Raw genomic sequence first — 19434 nt, 5'->3', positions numbered from 1 at the left:
ACACTGACAAACTGTTTCCTGGTTTGTCTCAGGTGAGTCAGATGTGGGCGGAGCTTTGTCAGACCTGCTGAATGCTGTTGGTTTACATGTGACTCAGAGGAGAGTTTCAGTCCAAAGTACTAGTTTAATGCTGGAAATGTAATCTGATAACTTGTTGTTGTTGTTGGAGGGGCTATAGTCCAATCAGAATCAGTGGCAGCCTGAGCTGTAGTGTTCTCTATTATATTTTTACTTATACTATAGATTAATCATTTGCAAGAAAACATTTTAACCTTAAAATATATTAACTTGATAATATTGTCACATTTATTTTGCACAAATATCCTCATGTTTTGTTTATTTGTTGTCCAGTCTCGATCCAAAAATGTTTGTTTTAACAAAACTGATTTGAAATCATTACAGTCTTTATGAAAGGATTCAGATTGAGCCACACTGAGATATTTAGATCACAATATTTGTTGTGTTGAAAGACAGGAAGCAGTGAAACAGGTGTTTCTGTTGACCAGTTACTTTAACACAAAGTCTGTTCTGTTCACTTAATATTAATTTGGGCTTTATTTGCTCTCAGCGATTGGGGTACCAGCTGGACGCCAAACGTTGCCAGTGATCCTCTGTCGACTCCCAGGTCGACCGCTTCCAGTGTCTCTCTGCCGGCTCCCAGGCCAACCACTGCAAATGATCCTCTGTCGGCTCCCAGGCCGACTGCTGCCAGTGATCCTCTGTTGGCTCCCAGGCTGACTGCTGCCAGTGATCCTCTGTTGGCTCCCAGGCCAGCCGCTTCAAGTGATTCTCCGTCATTGCTAAGGCCAACCACTTCCAATGTCTCTCTTTCGGCTACCAGGCTGACCGCTTCCAGTGTCCTTCCGTCGGCTCCCAGGCTTAGGTTTATCAACCAAACATTATGGAATTTCTATTTTTCCACTGTTCAGTTGCAGCACAATATTGTTCGTCACCATCCAGCCACCTCGCTGTCTCCTCTTTCAGAACCTTCTCTGAGCTAAAACCAAGCCCCATCCAATCCGGTGCAGCACTGTGCACTCTGTGTGTTGCAGTCTTTCTACCATCGTGAACACAGCAGACAGTACAGTCAGTCACAGCTCCACTTCCTCCTTCACTTCACTGAAGTTTGCTTCAGGAGTGTTTTAGTCCAAAGTCATGATTCATCACAGGAAATGTAATCTGATACACTTGTTGTACCATGCTGGAAAAAACAGCATAGACCAGAACCAAAACACAACAAGTGGTGGCCCTGTTAGACGTCATTAGTGTGAGAACATCTTCAGAGGAGAGAGGGCTGAAGCAGGTAAGGCCAATGGAGGTGATGGTTTGGGGATGTGGTTTGGGCATAGGAAAAAATGAGGAGCTGTTATCTTTTACTTTCTTGGTAAAGTAAGTTGCAAAGTCATTAGCAGTGAGGGAGGATGGGGGGTGAGGAGAGAAGAGAATAGTTTCCTGGGGTTGGAAGCAGAAGAGTTGATCTTTGACATGAAGACAGCAGATTTAGCTGCTGATACCATTGAGGTGGTCTCAGTAATCAATCTCATTTTCATTACTTCATCATTGAACAGGATGTGCAGAGAATGTTGGTAATTTTTCTACAGAAACAGTTTGAATAAAAATGATTAAAATACATTAAGAGTGGCCATCACTCATTTTGCATGTTCAGATGCAGAGTGTGGAGGAAACATCAAACCTTCAGTCAGTCAAGTCAAAGTTATTTCCAGAAAAAAAACAAAAACAGTTATATTCAAAACCATCCTTGTCTCCAGAGCAGCTCCATGTGTTAGAAAAGGTAGTTTGTGATCGGGCTGAACCAGAAACCATCTCATCGTCCTCGGTTTGACTCTGACTCGGATCCTTGTTGCATCTCTCAACCTAAAAAACATCAACAAGTTGTCTAACAGATAATTTTGAGCAGTAAATGTAACCAGAGCTGATGTTTACTGCCTCCTGCAGGCTGCACAACCCAGAGCTGCAGAAAGAAAACCTGCAGAACTCATTCAGGCAGCTATCAAACATGTCTGGAGCTCACTGTCACTTCATTTATCTTTCTGTTTTCATTTCTTCTTTCATTGATTCATCACTTCTTTCACTGTCTTTGCTCAGTGTTTGTTTTATTTACTTAGTTTCTCATATTTATGTTTAAATGTTGACACTTTATGAAGGGAGAAACAGCAGAGAGAGATTCAGTTCTTCAGTCAACAACATCATATGAACCCAAACTGAGACGTCCACCTTAAAAACAGAACGACTCGTCCTCTCACTGAACAGACGACTGACAGCAGAGTTCAACTGATGGAGACTGAAAACACACAGAATCAGAATCATTATGAGTTTATTACATCAAAAGAGATAGAAAATTACATTTGCAGTATTTTGGATCATTAAATGTATTTATGTTATCACAAACATTCTATATGATGACAAAACTTTGATTTTATTGTTTGGAAACTTTAAAATCTGGACTAGAATTTCAAATAATGTTTTTGGATTGGAAAAATGAAACATTTAGTTATTAAGTGATTTGTTTATTTATGCCCAACTTCTATTCGGGTCTTCAAACACCCAGGCACGCATGCATGCACACACATACACTTACGTACACAAATACACATAAATACACATCTATATGCCAACAAGGTACTACATCTCTCCACTATCTGAGAGGGGACCTCTGTTTCTGATCATTTTGAAAAGACAAAATTCGAATAGAAAAGCTTTTCCCAAGGTCTTTTATCGGAATATTACTTCAAATATGTTCTTTTAATTATTTTGAATAACCGTCAGAAACTGAGAAAAAAATTTAGCCATGAAAAAGTTGACAATAGAAGCAACACAAAGCAAACGGTCAAACTAAAAAACAAGAACAGAAAAATAATCATCCATGTTTTGTTTTTAATGAGACAGCAGGAGGAGCAGGTGAGGATTAACAGGTTGAATTCTGGGTTTTTTAATTTAAAAAACATGTTGACGTTATTTACTTGTGTTACTTTCGGTAGCTCCAGTTTTCTTAAATATGCCTGAATTTGTTCGCGATCTGCACTTGACTCTGCCGTATACAGTTTTTCATAGTAACTAGTAAATTCTTCTACGATCTGGTCCTTGTCAGTTATTATTCTAGCTTGTTCTGGTTTTAGATTTGTAATGTGCGCTTTCTTCATTTGTTTCTTGAGTTTGTAAGTCAGTATTTTTAAGAACTTTGGCCTACCATCATTGCTTTCCTGCTTTGTAAATGTCATTAACCTTTCAATCTCAAACATGAGTATTTTTTCTAATTGTGTCCGTTTTTCTTTTAATTGGAGCTTATCTTCATTGCTATCCATTTTACTGTGTCTATTCTCTATTATTTTTATGTCCTCAATTAGCTGTTTCTCTTGTGCTCTTCTTGTTTGTTTTTTTCTAGTTGAGGAATATGAAATAATATATGCTCTCAAGACTGCTTTGGCTTCTTCCCATAATGTAATTGGATCTATATCCTCTGTGTCATTTATTTCCACATAACCGCTTAGTTCTTTTTCTATTCATTGTATAAATTCTAGTTCCTGCAAAAGTGAATTGTTTAGTCTCCACAGGCTCTTGCCCTTACGAGTTTGTAATGTTATTGTGAGAGAAATCGTTGCATGATCTGACATGTTTATCGAGCTGATGTAGCATGTTTTAACTAGCATTACCTTTTTTTATACATAAAGAAATAATCAAGCCTGTTATAGATTGAATGTCTCACAGATTAGCAGGTGTATTCCTTTTTATCTGGATTGAGCTCTCTCCATATATCTACAAGTCCCAATTCAGAGCATGCTTTCCTCAGTAGACTGGTGTTTTTCTCTGCTCTACGTACCTTGGTCCTTGATGAATCTAGTTTTGAATTCATCACCAGGTTTAAGTCCCTCGCCATCATCACTACTCTGTTTGTCTTTGTAGCTGGTAGGTCTATCAGCTGTACCATAAGTTCAGGGCCCATGTCAGGTGGATAATAAGTATTCAAAAAATACATTTCTAATCCTTCTGTTTTTCCAACTACTAGAACATATTTTCCATCCTTATCCATATAACAGTCTTCTAGTTCAAAGCTCACATGAGGTTTAATTACGATTACTACTCTTCTTTGTTTTGAGTTGTATGTGCTATAATATACCTGGCTCTTTGTTATTTTCTTTAATTTTTCATGTTCTTGTTTTTCCAAGTGAGTTTCTTGCAAGTAAACTATGTTGACTTTTTCTGTCTTCATCTCCAACAAAATCATTTTCCTTTTTATGAAATTATTTGTTTCATTGACATTCAGCGAAAAAAAAAAACACTACTGAAAACGATCACTGTTGGTAAAGTAATCCATCAGAGATACAACAAAGAAACAAGCCATTGCTCTCAGGCAATACAAGGATTAACCAAAAAAATATTCTTCCATATCTCCATTTTTATCTTAACCGAATAAACAAGTTAATTTAACCATAAGCTATTTAGACCAATAGTTTCCATTGGATGCCTCCCACCATCTCCATCTTTTAGCTTTGCTTGAAAATTAAAAGAAAAATCATAACAATAAAGAGAGAGTAAGATGAGAAGAGGAGAGGAGAAGAACGAGAGAGAGATAGGAAGGGCAATCCAATTCGTTAATCCACAGTTCATTTTCTTCTATCTGCTTGGTATAAGCCTTTCTCCTTCAGTTCTTTAATTGCTGTTGTAGGGTTTGGACACGTTGTAGTTGTCCCGTCTTTGTTGAACATTTTCAATTTTGCTGGTGCCAGAATACGTGTCTTAATGTCCTGGGCCTTCAGTTGCTCTCTGACGTCTTTGTACAGCAATCTCTGTTGTCTTACTTTAAAAGTGAAGTCATGGTCGAAAAAAATCAGTGTATCCTTGAAAGTCACCTCTTTCTTGCTCCAGGTTGCTTGCAACACTCTTCTTTTCATGTCAGAATCAAGAAGGGCAACGATGATAGGTCCTGCAGAAGGTTCTTTGGAGATGCAATGCGCTCTCATAATATGAAGTTCACCTGAAACTCCGAGGGCTTCTCTGAGCAGCTTCTTGAGGAAAGCCGTCATATCGGTGCCTTCGCTTTTTTCCGCAACGTTATAGACACAGACGTTGATCTGTCTGGATAGGGAGTCTTTTAACTCACCAAACAACTGTTGAATCTCGCATTTTTCCGCCATGTCTTTTCATTTTTTTTCTTCTGATTTCTCTTCCTTAGTTTTCTCCCTGAATTTGATTTCAGCCAACTCCTTAGAAGCGCCACCCGAGCGGAGATTCATTCCTTCCTCCTAACAGACGTGCATTTTCTCTCTTTTATTAGCGTGAATCCAGTTTCTTTGAGGGATTGCGAGGAACTATTTCTAAGCTGCCACCATGTCACCGGAACTCACCCGTTCATCTCATGAAAGTAATTCATTAATTCAACTCATCATTGAGGGCAAGTCTTCATTTTCAATGATGTCCACAGCACACATGAAAAAAATAAAAAACACACAATAGGTGCTAAAATAACATTGGTATTGTGAGAACAATCAGAAACAACAAACATGATCCCAGAGTGAGTGAACACAAAGAGTTCAACGTCAGAGTTCAGTCAACTCGTAGAAAAAAAGGTTTTAAAGGAACTTGATCAGCATGTTGGCAGATTTCCCAGCATGCATTGTTTGAGAGGTAAAACTTTGTGCTGCTTGTCTTTAACACATTTTGAGAGAAGACGTGGTTCTTCTTCTTCTCACAAAAACTGAAAAACTAACAATAACCTCACATAACCATCTTTGTGAGTTGATTAAAATAATGTTTTTGTATAAATGCCAAAGTTCCGATGTGGAGGAACATCTGTGAATGAGCTGCAGACGAAGGTTCAAAGTCAGTGCGTTTACATGCACAGCTTAGTCAGATTACAGCCATAGTTCGACGATGCTACTCAATCGGACAACTGCAAATATCTGAGTATACATGCCGGTGAGAAAATCGAATTACTGGCCAAAGCATGTCATACCCCGGTACGCTAGGTGGCGCTGTACCCATTTCAACCAGTGTTAACGGGGCCACCTCCGGCTGACCTCTTTACGTCACCTGCTGCCTCTGCATTCAAGAAAGATGGCGTACGAAGAGCGAGACGAAGCTACATCTTTGTACACTTCGTATATGGTGTACATGATAATTACACAAACTAGATGCACAATGGAGCTCTTTCTTGCGGTGATTTTGGAGGAAAGACGCCGCCGCCGCTGTCCGCCTACTTCCGGCTCACGGCCCCGGGGAAAAATCTCGCGCCTGCGCAGAACGCAAAGTCCGATCCAATCCGCTGGAAACGTATACATGCAGGAGTGATGCGACTTTCAATCGAATAATCTACGTGGTGTAATTCGACTATGAGAAATCCGATCCGGTCCGATTTTAGTCAGACTAAGGTGTATACATGCATCTCATAAATCCGATCATAGTCAGACTAACGCAGTAATTCGGTTTTCTTGAGTGTCATGTAAACGCACTGACTGACAAACTGAAGCGCCGCCTGGTGGAGAGCAGGAACACTGCAGGACTCACATCTGATCACACTGATGTGAAATCTGACTTACAGTTTATTCTAAAGTTATTTTTTATCCAGTAACAAAGTCCCTGAAAACTTTCAAAGACTTTTAAGGTTCTGATTCACTGGAAACGTTTTGTAGGGAAGAAACCGTTTTGGCAAAGATGCTGGATTTTAATTTAGTTTATTTCTTTCATCTTTAAGAATGAAAGCAGTTATTTTGTTCAGTGTATTCAGTCATGAAAACCAATAGAGTTTGATTGTTTAGTTTGTTTAAAATCAGCCAATAAAAATCTTTGTCCTCTGATTGAAACATGAGGAGAGTCTGGAGGTGGAGAACTGAAGTGGTTTTAATTATCTGCTCACATGAAAACACTTTATTATAACGACCTCACTATCTCATTTACTCACCAATAAGTCCTGAATGTTTGACACTTAAATTATTTTATTCTAACAACAATTTAATTACCTTGTTTTGTCAGATTATTCAAAACCACATCTCAATAACAAAACTCATTTTCATTGATTCATCATTTAACAGGTGTACAAGGAAGTTTGGTCATTTTTCTACAGAAACAGTTTGAATAAAAACAACTAAAATTCATTAAAAGAGGCCGTCACTCATTTTACATGTTCAGATGCAGAGTGTGGAGGAAACATCAAACCTTCAGTCAGTCAAGTCAAAGTTGTAATTGCCAGAAAAAAAAAAACAGACAGCTGAATTCAAAACCATCTTTGTCTCTGGAGCAGCTCCATGTGTTAGAAAAGGTTGTTTATCATCAGGCTGAACCAGAAATGAGACAGCGGGAGGAGCAGGTGAAGATTAACAGGTGGAATTCTGTGATTCTTAATTTAAACATGTTGACGACATTTTTATGTTGACAAATCATTTTAAAATGAAACATTTACAGAGCTTTTCCTTAAAAACATTATTATGATTGTGAATGAATAATTTTTTAATGTTTGTCAGGTCCAAATTAATTGTTCTGTTTATCTCTGTGTCAGAATTTCAGAACTTTCTCTGAGTCAAAACCGAGCCCCGTCCAATCCGGTGCAGCGCTGTGCACTCTGGGTGTTGTAGTCTTTCTACCTTTTGAGTAGAAGTGAACACCACAGTCCTTTACTCTGTTTTCTCTGCTCATGTAACATCAAGTTAAAACATATTTGTCTTTCTACTGCAGAGAGAGAAAGTTTTATTTAAGGGCCGTCTTTCCAGAGATGAAATATTTCTTTACCTGCTCTGTTCCACTGTCACACACACCTTCAGAGGTGATATCTTCACTAGGAGTTCATCATAAGTCTCAATGTATGGAAACATCCTCTCAGTGAAAGTGTGTGTGAAGGTGTGTAGGTGTGTGTTAGTATCAGGATCAGAGAACGACAGCTTTCCTCTGTTACAGTCCAGATTCACTCTGATCCTCTGGAGCTTCTTCTGCACTACCAGACCAGTGGGTGGAGCTGATGGTGACTCTACTGAGTATTTACCATTGTATAACATTATTCTCCATAATCCAGACCGTATGCGTCCCTTCCTCTGGACAGACTCTGCTAACACACCCAGTTCCCAGTCTAAACACTCTCCAACCTCGACGTCCCAGCTGTGAGTCCCTGAGTTAAAGCCCTCAGAGCCCAGGACACACCAGAGGTTATCAAACCTCTCTGGATTATCAGGAAGCTTCTGTGTCTCTCCTAGTCTCACACTGCTCAGATCTTCAGACACGATCAGGTTTAGATAAGCAGTGTTTGGGTCCAGAACCACAGGAGTGTAGGAGACCATGTCCTTCATCTTGTTCCAGATGTTGAAGCTCAGGTTGCCCAGGTGTTTGGCCTGGTCTATCAGAGCTCCTGAGGGCAGCTGTGGATCCTCCAGCAGGGGGCGCTGCTGGACTCTTTCCACTGCAGCCTTGTAGTTGTGCAGGAATGAGACGTCTTCAGCTCTCAGCTCCTCCTCTGTGGCTCTGACTGTGTGTGAAAGAGCTGCTATCTCTCTGCTCAGAGCCTCCATCTTCTCCTTCATCATCTGACTCTTCTGCTCCTCTTCCTCCCTCAGTGCAGCCATCCTGGCCTCCTCTTCCTCTTCTAGAAACTGGTGCAGCTTCTTAAACTGATCCTTAATCTGCCTCTCTGTGTGTCGGGCCTGGACCTTCATATGTTCTGCTGTCTGATCAAACTTCACTTTAACTTGTTTAAAAACCTTTAACTTCTTCTTTAAAGGCTTCAGAGTTTCCTGAAGTTTCTTCTTGTGTTGTCGTGCAGCTTCATCGATGGGTCTGAATCTGTGGTTGGTGTGTTGTTCTGAGTCTCTGCAGACGAGACACACCGGCTGCTGATGGTCCAGACAGAAGAGTTTGAGTTTCTCAGAGTGCCGACTGCAGAGATCCTCTGAAGCTCTCTGATCTCTCTCCTGTAAGAAGGTCTCACACAGGTTCTTTAACGCCAGACTTAAAGGTGGTTCATCCCTTGAAGATCTTCTCTTACAAACTGGACACTCCCGTGTTTGTCTCTCTGTCCACCAGCTCTGCAGACAGTCTTTACAGAAGCTGTGGCTACATGACAGAACGACAGGCTCTCTGAAGACATCATGACACACCGGACAGCAGAGATCCTCCTCTAACCTGGAAGCCATTTTGTGTCTGAGTGATGCTGTGAACACAGCAGACAGTACAGTCAGTCACAGCTCCACTTCCTCCTTCACTTCACTGAAGTTTACTTTCAGTTCTGGTTCTGGTCGGGACTCACCTTCAGTGTGTGGAGCGTCTGCAGTGTTGTAGTTTCCTCCTCCTCTCTCCTGTAGATGAACTCACTCAGAGGACGTTGTTAGTTCAGTCTGACGGTGAATCTGATCGTCTGTCTGTGTTTCTGTACTAAAGAGACACACACACACACACACAGACACTGACAAACTGTTTCCTGGTTTGAATCGTGTGAGTCGGATGTGGGTGGAGCTTTGTTAGACCTGCTGAATGCTGTTGGTTCACATGTGACTCAGAGGAGTGTTTCACATTTAAGTCTGAACACGAGAAAGTAAATCAGGTTTTAATCCTCAACATTAATCTTTACTTTTCGTTGTAATTATCAGTAACTTTGTTTCTGTTTTCATTTCATCTACTGACTTTATTCATTGTTTGGTTATTTTATGAAGGGAGAAACGGCAGAGAGAGATTCAGTTCTTCAGTCAACAACATCACATGAACCCAAACTGAGACGTCCACCTTAAATATAGAACGACTCGTTCTCTCACTGAACAGACGACTGACAGCAGAGTTCAACTGATGGAGACTGAAAATACTCAGAATCAGAATCATTGTGACGTTTTTACATCAAAAGAGAAAAAAAAAGTACAGTTATAGTATTTCGGATCATTTGATATATCTATCTATAAAAGCAAATAACCTCTGTCTGTCTGTCTGTCTGTCTGTGTGTGTGTGTGTGTGTGTGTGTGTGTATTCCTCAAATATCTCTGCAGATCAGGATCAGACTGACCTGAGGGTTTCAACATGGCTGCGAGGTTCAAGGATGTGCTATTTCGCATTTGTTTGGACTGCAATGATACCGTTAATAAATTATTTCATAAATGCTTTACAAATTCCACGAGCATGTCCACATGAGCCACTACAGTCACATGTGCACCAGAGCCAATCACTGCACACCGTGGCCACGCGCACACCAGAGCCAATCACTGCAGAGCCCACCGCGACCCCCCACCTGAAGAAACAAGCGGATTTATACCTGCAGCGGCGTGAGCTGGACCGGGATTTTGCCGGCGGTTCGGTCCCGTTCTGTTACTGTGCATCTAAACTGACTGTTGTGGATGAATGAGATTAAATGAGTCCGGACCGAGTCTGTTCGGGTCTGAGGAGATCCGGGGACGCGCGGACAACAAAGTGGAATCGGAATCTGTGGATGTTCGTGTGTAGCTAGCCGCTAGCTAGCTGCTAGCGGCTAGCTACACGGCCCACCTCCCTAAGCGACGGACCGGAAGCATCGGCATGTCCAAAACCGGACCTAGGGTAAATAATGTCCGCCACGCTTTTTCGCGAACATTGCCGTCACGTTTGCTTTGTGTCTGGTGCAGGAAGAAACGGTAAAAACGGGCTTTTGTCACGAAAGTGTCCAAGCAGCAAGTTTGGTTGTTGAGGAACAGGAAGTTGTGGGAGGGACCTAGGCGGATGATTGACATGCAACGACGGTCGGTGTGTGTGAGAGTTGAGAGATTTGTGACATTTAGCGTGTTAGGAGTGTGTAGTTAGTGTGTTATGTAGTGTTTGGTGTAGTGTGTTTAGCGTGTAGTGGAGTCGGTTTTTTGTTTAATGAGTCAGAACAATGAGGAGAAGCTGAATGTGGAGCAGGCAGTGCAGCTCTTCATTCAGGTGGAAGGAGCTCAGGCAGACCGGAGCATTGCCTGCATTTAAATGTAAATAGTTACATATAACTTTGTAAATTTTTTAAATGTATGCACACATTTAGATAAACAACAATTTATATTTGCATCATAAGTAAAAAAAAAAAAAAAAAAATGGTTTGTTAAACATATTTGTGGTTTTCACAGTAAAAAAATCTAACTTTTTCTACTCGGATTTCATGTTTTTTTTTGTGATTTTAGGTCCATTGTGTTAATACAGTATGTCAAAATAAAAAAATAACTGTACAGTCACACATGTGAGGTTGTGCTGAAAATAATGACACCAAGTAAATAGCTTTTAAGATGAAATATAATGGCAAAATCAAAAATAGTCAAAAACGGCCAATTATACCCTGGAATATCGGATTTCACAGCAAACCTAAATATCCCTGACGTCCCACCTTCAAACACAGCCTCATTTGGCCATCCATGAAAAAGCTGCTTAACCTCCCACTTTTTTTATAGGAATACACTTTTCTTACGGGCACTGCACTAGTTTCATATATTAACAAAACTTTGATTTTATTGTTTGGAGACTTTATATTCTGGACTAGAATTTAAAATAACGTTTTTGGATCTGAACAATGAAACATGTAGTTATCAATTGATTTGTTTATTTGTGCCCATCCTTTATTCGGTTCTTTAAACACACACACATACATACATACATACAAACATACATACACATCTATATGCTAACAGGGCATTGTTCCAAAGTCGAGAATAAAGACCAAAGGGGACCGTGCCTTTGCCATAAGGGCCCCACGACTTTGGAATGCCTGCCTGAGGAGATGAGGCTTTCAGGAACCCTTACATTCTTTTATCAAACCCATTCTTATAGACTTGCCTTCATGTGATGTGGTGCTTTTATGTTTATTTTACTACAGCTGTTTTTGAGTTCTTTTTCACTTTTTTTATTTATTCATTTATTTCTTTATTTTTTCTTTATTCCATTGCTACTATTTCACCTACTTTACTAATTTGGATCATTATCTCTGTTATTTCAGCTATTTCATACAATCTATTTTATCGTCATTGTAATTGGAAATTGTATTGCTGCTGAGGTTAGATGCCCCGGACTATGTGCTGAGACCCTATTTGTACTGTTGCTGAAGTTTTGTGCTGTTCTGAGCATTATTTGTGGCTTTTTGGTGGCGGTTTATATTCGGATCCATTTACTGCAGTGTATTGTTGTCGTGCGGTCGTTTCTGAGGTTGATAAAACTCCGTAAATTAGCGGTCTGCTAACTTGATCTCTCGAGAGGGAGTCTAACACAGTTTCACGGTGTGTTAGACCATGGATTAAATTTACACCGGAATATCCCTTTAATGTCCTGGGCCTTCAGTTGCTCTCTGACGTCTTTGTACAGCAATCTCTGTTGTCTTACTTTAAACGTGAAGTCATGGTCGAAAAAAATCCTAGTATCCTTGAAAGTCACCTCTTTCTTGCTCCAGGCTGCTTGCAACACTCTTCTTTTCGTGTCAGAATCAAGAAAGGCAACGATGATAGGTCGCGCAGAATCCTGTTGCTCTTTAGAGGTGCAGTGCGCTCTCATAATATGAAGTTCACCTGAAACTCCGAGGGCTTCTCTGAGCAGCTTCTTGAGGAAAGCCGTCATATCGGTGCCTTTGCTTTTTTCAGCTACTTTATAGATACAGATGTTGTTCTGTCTGAATTTATTTTCCAGATAGTCCATCTCTTCAGTAAATTCATCGACCCAAGTTATAGTTTCTGCTCTTTTCTGGTTATTTATCTCCGCGTCATCCAGACTGCTTACTCTGGTCTCCAGCTTGTCCACCCGGTTACGATCAAATCCAGATTATTGCGTAAATCTGCTGTTTGCTGCATTATTGTTTTAATGTCTCGTTCAGTGTCTTAGCGAAATTCCTTCAGTTCAACTCGCGGTTCTTTAAATTCTTTAGTTAGGGAGTCTTTTAACTCACCAAACAATTGTTGAATCTGGCGTTTTTCCACCATGCCTTTTGCGTTTTTTGTTTTTTTTTCAGATTTCTCCTTCTTAGTTTTCTCCCTTAATTTGATTTCAGCCAACTCCTTAGAAGCGCCACCCAAACGGAGATTCATTCCTTCCTGCTAACCGACGGGCATTTTCTCTCTTTTGATAGTGTAAATCCAGTTTCTTTGAGGGATTGCGGGAGGGCTTACGAGGAACTATTTCCAAGCTGCCGTTATGTCACCAGAACTCACCTGTTCATCTCATCAAATGATGAGCTGATGAATGTAATTCATTAATTCAACTCATCATTAAGGGCAAGTCCATCCATCCATCCATCCATCCATTTTCGTCCGCTTATCCGGGGCTGGGTCGCGGGGGCAGCTGCCTGAGCAGGGACACCCAGACTTCCCTCTCCCCGGACACTGCCTCCAGCTCTTCCGGGAGGACCCCAAGGCGTTCCCAGGCCAGCTGGGCGACATAGTCACACCAGCGTGTCCTGGGTCTTCCTCGGGGTCTCCTCCCGGCGGGACATGCCAGGAACACCTCCCGAGGGAGGCGTCCCGGGGGCATCCGAAACAGATGCCCGAGCCACCTCAGCTGGCTCCTCTCGATGTGGAGGAGCAGCAGCTCTACTCCGAGCTCCTCCCGGGTGACAGAGCTCTTCACCCTATCTCTAAGGGAGCGCCCTGCCACCCTGCGGAGGAAACTCATTTCGGCCGCTTGTATCCGGGATCTTATTCTTTCGGTCATGACCCAAAGTTCATGGCCATAGGTGAGGGTCGGAACGTAGATTGACTGGTAAATCGAGAGCTTCGCCTTTCGGCTCAGCTCTCTCTTCACCACGACAGACCGATACAAACACCGCATTACTGTGGCCACTGCACCGATCCGGCTGTCAATCTCACGCTCCATCCTTCCCTCACTCGTGAACAAGACCCCAAGATACTTAAACTCCTCCACTTGAGGCAGGAACTCTCCTCCCACCTGGAGGGAGCAAGCCACCTTTTTCCGGTCGAGAACCATGGCCTCAGATTTGGAGGTGCTGATTCTCATCCCAGCCGCTTCACACTCGGCTGCAAACCGCCCCAGGACATGCTGGAGGTCCTGGCTCGAAGGAGCCAACAAGACCACATCATCCGCGAAAAGCAGAGATGAGATCCAGTGGCTCCCGAACCAGACCCCCTCCGGCCCGTGGCTGCGCCTAGAAATTCTGTCCATAAAAATAATGAACAGAACCGGTGACAAAGGGCAGCCCTGCCGGAGTCCAACATGCACTGGGAACAGGTCTGACTTACTGCCGGCAATGCGAACCAAGCTCCTGCTCCGGTCGTACAGGGACCGTACAGCCCTTAATCGAGGGCCTCCGACCCCGCACTCCCGGAGCACCTCCCACAGAATGCCACGAGGGACACGGTCGAATGCCTTCTCCAAGTCCACAAAACACATGTGGACTAGTTGGGCAAACTCCTATGAACCCTCGAGCACCCTGCGGAGGGTATAGAGCTGGTCCTGTGTTCCACGGCCAGGACGAAAACTGCATTGTTCCTCCTGAATCCGAGGTTCGACTATCAGCCGAATTCTCCTCTCCAGTACCCTGGAATAGACTTTCCCAGGGAGGCTGAGGAGTGTGATCCCCCGATAGTTGGAACACACCCTCCGGTCCCCCTTTTTAAATAGGGGGACCACCACCCCGGTCTGCCAGTCCAGAGGCACTGTCCCTGACTGCCACGGGATGCTGCAGAGACGTGTCAGCCAAGACAGCCCCACAACATCCAGAGACTTGAGGTACTCAGGGCGGATCTCATCCACCCCCGGTGCTTTGCCACTGAGGAGCTCATCAAATGATGAGCTGATGAATGTAATTCATTAATTCAACTCATCATTAAGGGCAAGTCTTCATTTTCAATGATGTCCAGAGCACAAATGATAAAAATTAAAAACACACAATAGGTGCTAAAATAACATTGTGATTGTGAGAACAATCAGAAACAACAACCATGATCCCAGAGTGAGTGAACACAATGAGTTCAATATTCAGTCAACTCGAAGAAAAAAGGTTTTAGAGGAACTTGATCAGCACGTTGGCAGACTTCCCAGCATGCATTGTTTGAAAGGTAAAACTTTGTGCTGCTTGTCTTTAAACCATTTTGAGAGGTTCTTTTGTTTCTCACAAAAACTAAAAAACTAACAATAACTGTTCATACTGAGTTCAGTCTTCATGTTATCAAACTTTAACACCTTCAAGTAAATCTTTGTGAGCTGATTAAAATAATGTCTTTGCGTGAATGCCGAAGTTCCCATGTGGAGGAACATCTGTAAATGAGCTGCAGCCGAAGGTTCAAAGTGACAGACTGAAACGCCGCCTGGTGGAGAGCAGGAACACTGCAGGACTCACATCTCATCACACTGATGGGAAATTTGACTTACAGTTTATTCTAAAGTTATTTTTTATCCAGTAACAAAGTCCCTGAAAACTTTCAAAGACTTTTAAGGTTCTGATTCACTGGAAACGTTTTGCAGCGAAGAAACCGTTTTCGCAAAAATGCTGGATTTTAATTTAGTTTATTTCTCTAATCTTTAAGAATAAGAGCGGTTATTTTGTTCAGTGTATTCAGTCATGAAAACAAATAGAGTTTGATTGTTTAGTTTGTTTAAAATCAGTCAATAAAAATCTTTGTCCTCTGATTGAAACATGAGGAGAGTCTGGAGGTAGAGAACTGAAGTGGTTTTAATTATCTGCTCACATGAAAACATTTTATTATAACAACCTCATTGTCTCATTTACTCTCCAATAAGTCCTGAATGTTTGACACTTAAATTATTTTATTCTAACAACAATTTAATTACCTTGTTATGTCAGATTATTTAAAACCACATCTCAATAACAAATCTCATTTTCATTTATTCATCATTTAACAAGATTTGCAGTGAAGTTTGATCATTTTTCTACAGAAACAGTTTGAATAAAAACAACTAAAATTCATTAAAAGAGGCCGTCACTCATTTTACATGTTCAGATGCAGAGTGTGGAGGAAACATCAAACCTTCAGTCAGTCAAGTCAAACTTGTAATTGCCAGAAAAAAAAAACGACAGCTGAATTTAAAACCATCTTTGTCTCTGGAGCAGCTCCATGTGTTAGAAGAGGTTGTTTGTCATCAGGCTGAACTAGAAATGAGACAGCGGGAGGAGCAGGTGAAGATTAACAGGTTTAATTCTGTGATTCTTAATTTAAACATCATGTTGACGACATTTTTATGTTGACAAATAATTTTAAAATAAAACATTTACAGAGCTTTTCCTTAAAAACATTATTGTGATTGTGAATAAATGATTTTAAATGTTTGTCAGGTCCAAATTAATTGTTCTGTTTATCTCTGTGTCAGAATTTCAGAACTTTCTCTGAGCCAAAACTGAGCCCCGTCCAATCCGGTGCAGCGCTGTGCACTCTGGGTGTTGTAGTCTTTCTACCTTTTGAGTAGAAGTGAACACCACAGTCCTTTTACTCTGTTTTCTCTGCTCATGTAGCATCAAGTTAAAAAATATTTCTCTTTCTACTGCAGAGAGAGAAAGTTTTATTTAAAGGCCGTCTTTCCAGAGATGAAATACTTCTTTACCTGCTCTGTTCCACTGTCACACACACCTTCAGGGATGATATCTTCAGTGGGAGATTATCGTAAGTGTCAATGAATGGAAACATCCTCTCAGTGAAAGTGTGTGTGAAGGTGTGTAGGTGTGTGTTAGTATCAGGATCAGAGAACGACAGCTTTCCTCTGTTCCAGTCCAGATTCACTCTGATCCTCTGGAGCTTCTTCTGCACTACGAGAACAGTGGGTGGAGCTGGTGGTGACTCCACTAAGTACATACCAATGACAAACATTATTCTCCATAATCCAGACTGTATGACTCCCTTCCTCTGGACAGACTCTGCTAACACACCCAGTGACCAGTGTGTATTGTCACCAACATCAACGTCCCAGCTGTGAGTCCCTGAGTTAAAGCCCTCAGAGCCCAGGACAGACCTGTGATAATCAAACCTCTCTGGATTATCAGGAAGCTTCTCTCTCTCTCCTCCTCTCACACTGCTCAGATCTTCAGACAGGATGAGTTCTAGACCAGCAGTGTTTGGGTCCAGAACCACAGGAGTGAAGGAGACCATGTCCTTCATCTTGTTCCAGATGTTGAAGCTCAGGTTGCCCAGGTGTTTGGCCTGGTCTATCAGAGCTCCTGAGGGCAGCTGTGGATCCTCCAGCAGGGGGCGCTGCTGGACTCTTTTCACTGCAGCCTTGTAGTTGTGCAGGAATGAGACGTCTTCAGCTCTCAGCTCCTCCTCTGTGGCTCTGACTGTGTGTGAAAGAGCTGCTATCTCTCTGCTCAGAGCCTCCATCTTCTCCTTCATCATCTGACTCTTCTGCTCCTCTTCCTCCCTCAGTGCAGCCATCCTGGCCTCCTCTTCCTCTTCTAGAAACTGGTGCAGCTTCTTAAACTGATCCTTAATCTGCCTCTCTGTGTGTCGGGCCTGGACCTTCATGTGTTCTGCTGTCTGATCAAACTTCACTTTAACTTCTTCAAAAACCTTTAACTTCTTCTTTAAAGGCTCCAGAGTTTCCTGAAGTTTCTTCTTGTGTTGTCGTGCAGCTTCATCGATGGGTCTGAATCTGTGGTTGGTGTGTTGTTCTGAGTCTCTGCAGACGAGACACACCGGCTGCTGATGGTCCAGACAGAAGAGTTTGAGTTTCTCAGAGTGCCGACTGCAGAGATCCTCTGAAGCTCTCTGATCTCTCTCCTGTGAGAAGGTCTCACACAGGTTCTTTAACACCAGGTTTAAAGGTGGATGTTGCTTTGAAGACCTTCTCTTACAAACTGGACACTCCCGTGTTTGTCTCTCTGTCCACCAGCTCTGCAGACAGTCTTTACAGAAGCTGTGGCTACATGACAGAACGACAGGCTCTCTGAAGACATCATGACACACCGGACAGCAGAGATCCTCCTCTAACCTGGAAGCCATTTTGTCTGTGAGTGACGCTGTGAACACAGCAGACAGTACAGTCAGTCACAGCTCCACTTCCTCCTTCACTTCACTGAAGTTAACTTTCAGTTCTGGTTCTGGTGGGACTCACCTTCAGTGTGTGGAGCGTCTGCAGTGTTGTAGTTTCCTCCTCCTCTCTCCTGTAGATGAACTCACTCAGAGGACGTTGTTAGTTCAGTCTGAAGGTGGATCTGATCGTCTGTCTGTGGTTCTGTACTAAAGACACACACACACACACACACACACACACACACACACTGACAAACTGTTTCCTGGTTTGCCTCGTGTGAGTCAGATGTGGGCGGAGCTTTGTCAGACCTGCTGAATGCTGTTGGTTCACATGTGACTCAGAGGAGTGTTTCACATTTAAGTCTGAACACGAGAAAGTAAATCAGGTTTTAATCCTCAACATTAATCTTTACTTTTTGTTGCAATTATCAGTAACTTTGTTTCTGTTTTCATTTCATCTACTGTCTTTTTTCATTGTTTGGTTATTTTATGAAGAGAGAAACAGCAGATAGAGATTCAGTTCTTCAGGCAACAACATCACATGAACCCAAACTGAGACGTCCACCTTAAATATAGAACGACTCGTCCTCTCACTGAACAGACGACTGACAGCAGAGTTCAACTGATGGAGACTGAAAACACACAGAATCAGAATCATTGTGACTTTATTACATCAAAAGAGAAAAAAAAAAGTACAGTTATAGTATTTTGGATCATTTGATATATTTCATATATTAACAAAACTTTGATTTTATTGTTTGGAAACTTTATATTCTGGACAAGAATTTAAAATAACGTTTTTGGATCTGAACAATGAAACATGTAGTAATCAATTGATTTGTTTATTTATGCCCATCTTTTATTCGGTTCTTTAAACACACACACACATATACATACATACATACACATCTATATGCTAACAGGGCATTGTTCCAAAGTTGAGAATAAAAACCAAAGGGGACCGTGCCTTTGACATAAGGGCCCCACGACTTTGGAATGCCTGCCTGAGGAGATGAGGCTTTCAGGAACCCTTACATTCTTTTATCAAACCCATTCTTATAGACTTGCCTTCATGTGATGTGGTCCTTTTATGTTTATTTTACTACAGCTGTCTTTAAATTCTTTTTCACTTTTTTTATTTATTCATTTATTTCTTTATTTTTTCTTTATTCCATTGCTACTATTTCACCTACTTTACTAATTTGGATCATAATCTCTGTTATTTCAGCTATTTCATACAATCTATTTTATCTTCATTGTAACTGGAAATTGTATTGCTGCTGAGGTTAGATGCCCCGGACTATGTGCTGAGACCCTATTTGTACTGTTGCTGAAGTTTGGTGCTGTTCTGAGCATTATTTGTGGCTTTTTGGTGGCGGTTTATATTTGGATCCATTTACTGCAGTGTATTGTTGTCGTGCGGTCGTTTCTGAGGTTGATAAAACTCCGTAAATTAGCGGTCTGCTAACTTGATCTCTCCAGAGGGAGTCTAACACAGTTTCACGGCGTGTTAGATCATGGATTGAACTTACACCGG

General features: G+C 41.7%; 2 protein-coding genes across 2 annotated transcripts; both read right to left on the bottom strand.

Moving 5' to 3' along the window:
• Positions 1 to 7012: 7012 nt before the first annotated feature.
• Positions 7013 to 9385, bottom strand: LOC115586062 (nuclear factor 7, brain-like). Its single transcript, XM_030424823.1, has 2 exons — positions 9245 to 9385; positions 7013 to 9148 (listed from the first exon to the last, which is right to left on the bottom strand). Exon 2 carries the CDS (start codon positions 9129 to 9131, stop codon positions 7737 to 7739), a length of 1395 nt encoding a protein of 464 aa, XP_030280683.1. The 5' UTR covers positions 9132 to 9148; positions 9245 to 9385; the 3' UTR covers positions 7013 to 7736.
• Positions 9386 to 16053: 6668 nt separating this feature from the next.
• On the bottom strand, positions 16054 to 18263 carry LOC115586061 (nuclear factor 7, brain-like). The gene is made up of 2 exons (XM_030424822.1): positions 17980 to 18263; positions 16054 to 17884 (listed from the first exon to the last, which is right to left on the bottom strand). The coding sequence occupies exon 2, from the start codon at positions 17865 to 17867 to the stop codon at positions 16473 to 16475; it is 1395 nt and encodes a 464-aa protein (XP_030280682.1). The 5' UTR covers positions 17868 to 17884; positions 17980 to 18263; the 3' UTR covers positions 16054 to 16472.
• Positions 18264 to 19434: the final 1171 nt, after the last annotated feature.

Source organism: Sparus aurata, chromosome 8, assembly GCF_900880675.1.
Source record: "Sparus aurata chromosome 8, fSpaAur1.1, whole genome shotgun sequence".
Taxonomy (NCBI): Eukaryota; Metazoa; Chordata; class Actinopteri; order Spariformes; family Sparidae; genus Sparus; species Sparus aurata.
Note: the sequence above shows the minus strand (reverse complement) of the source record. Positions and strands in the feature narration are given on the sequence as shown.

Bases quoted from the DNA above. Each gene is read 5' to 3' on its own strand.
- LOC115586062 (XM_030424823.1), bottom strand. From the start codon at position 9,131: ATGGCTTCCAGGTTAGAGGAGGATCTCTGCTGTCCGGTGTGTCATGAT.
- LOC115586061 (XM_030424822.1), bottom strand. From the start codon at position 17,867: ATGGCTTCCAGGTTAGAGGAGGATCTCTGCTGTCCGGTGTGTCATGAT.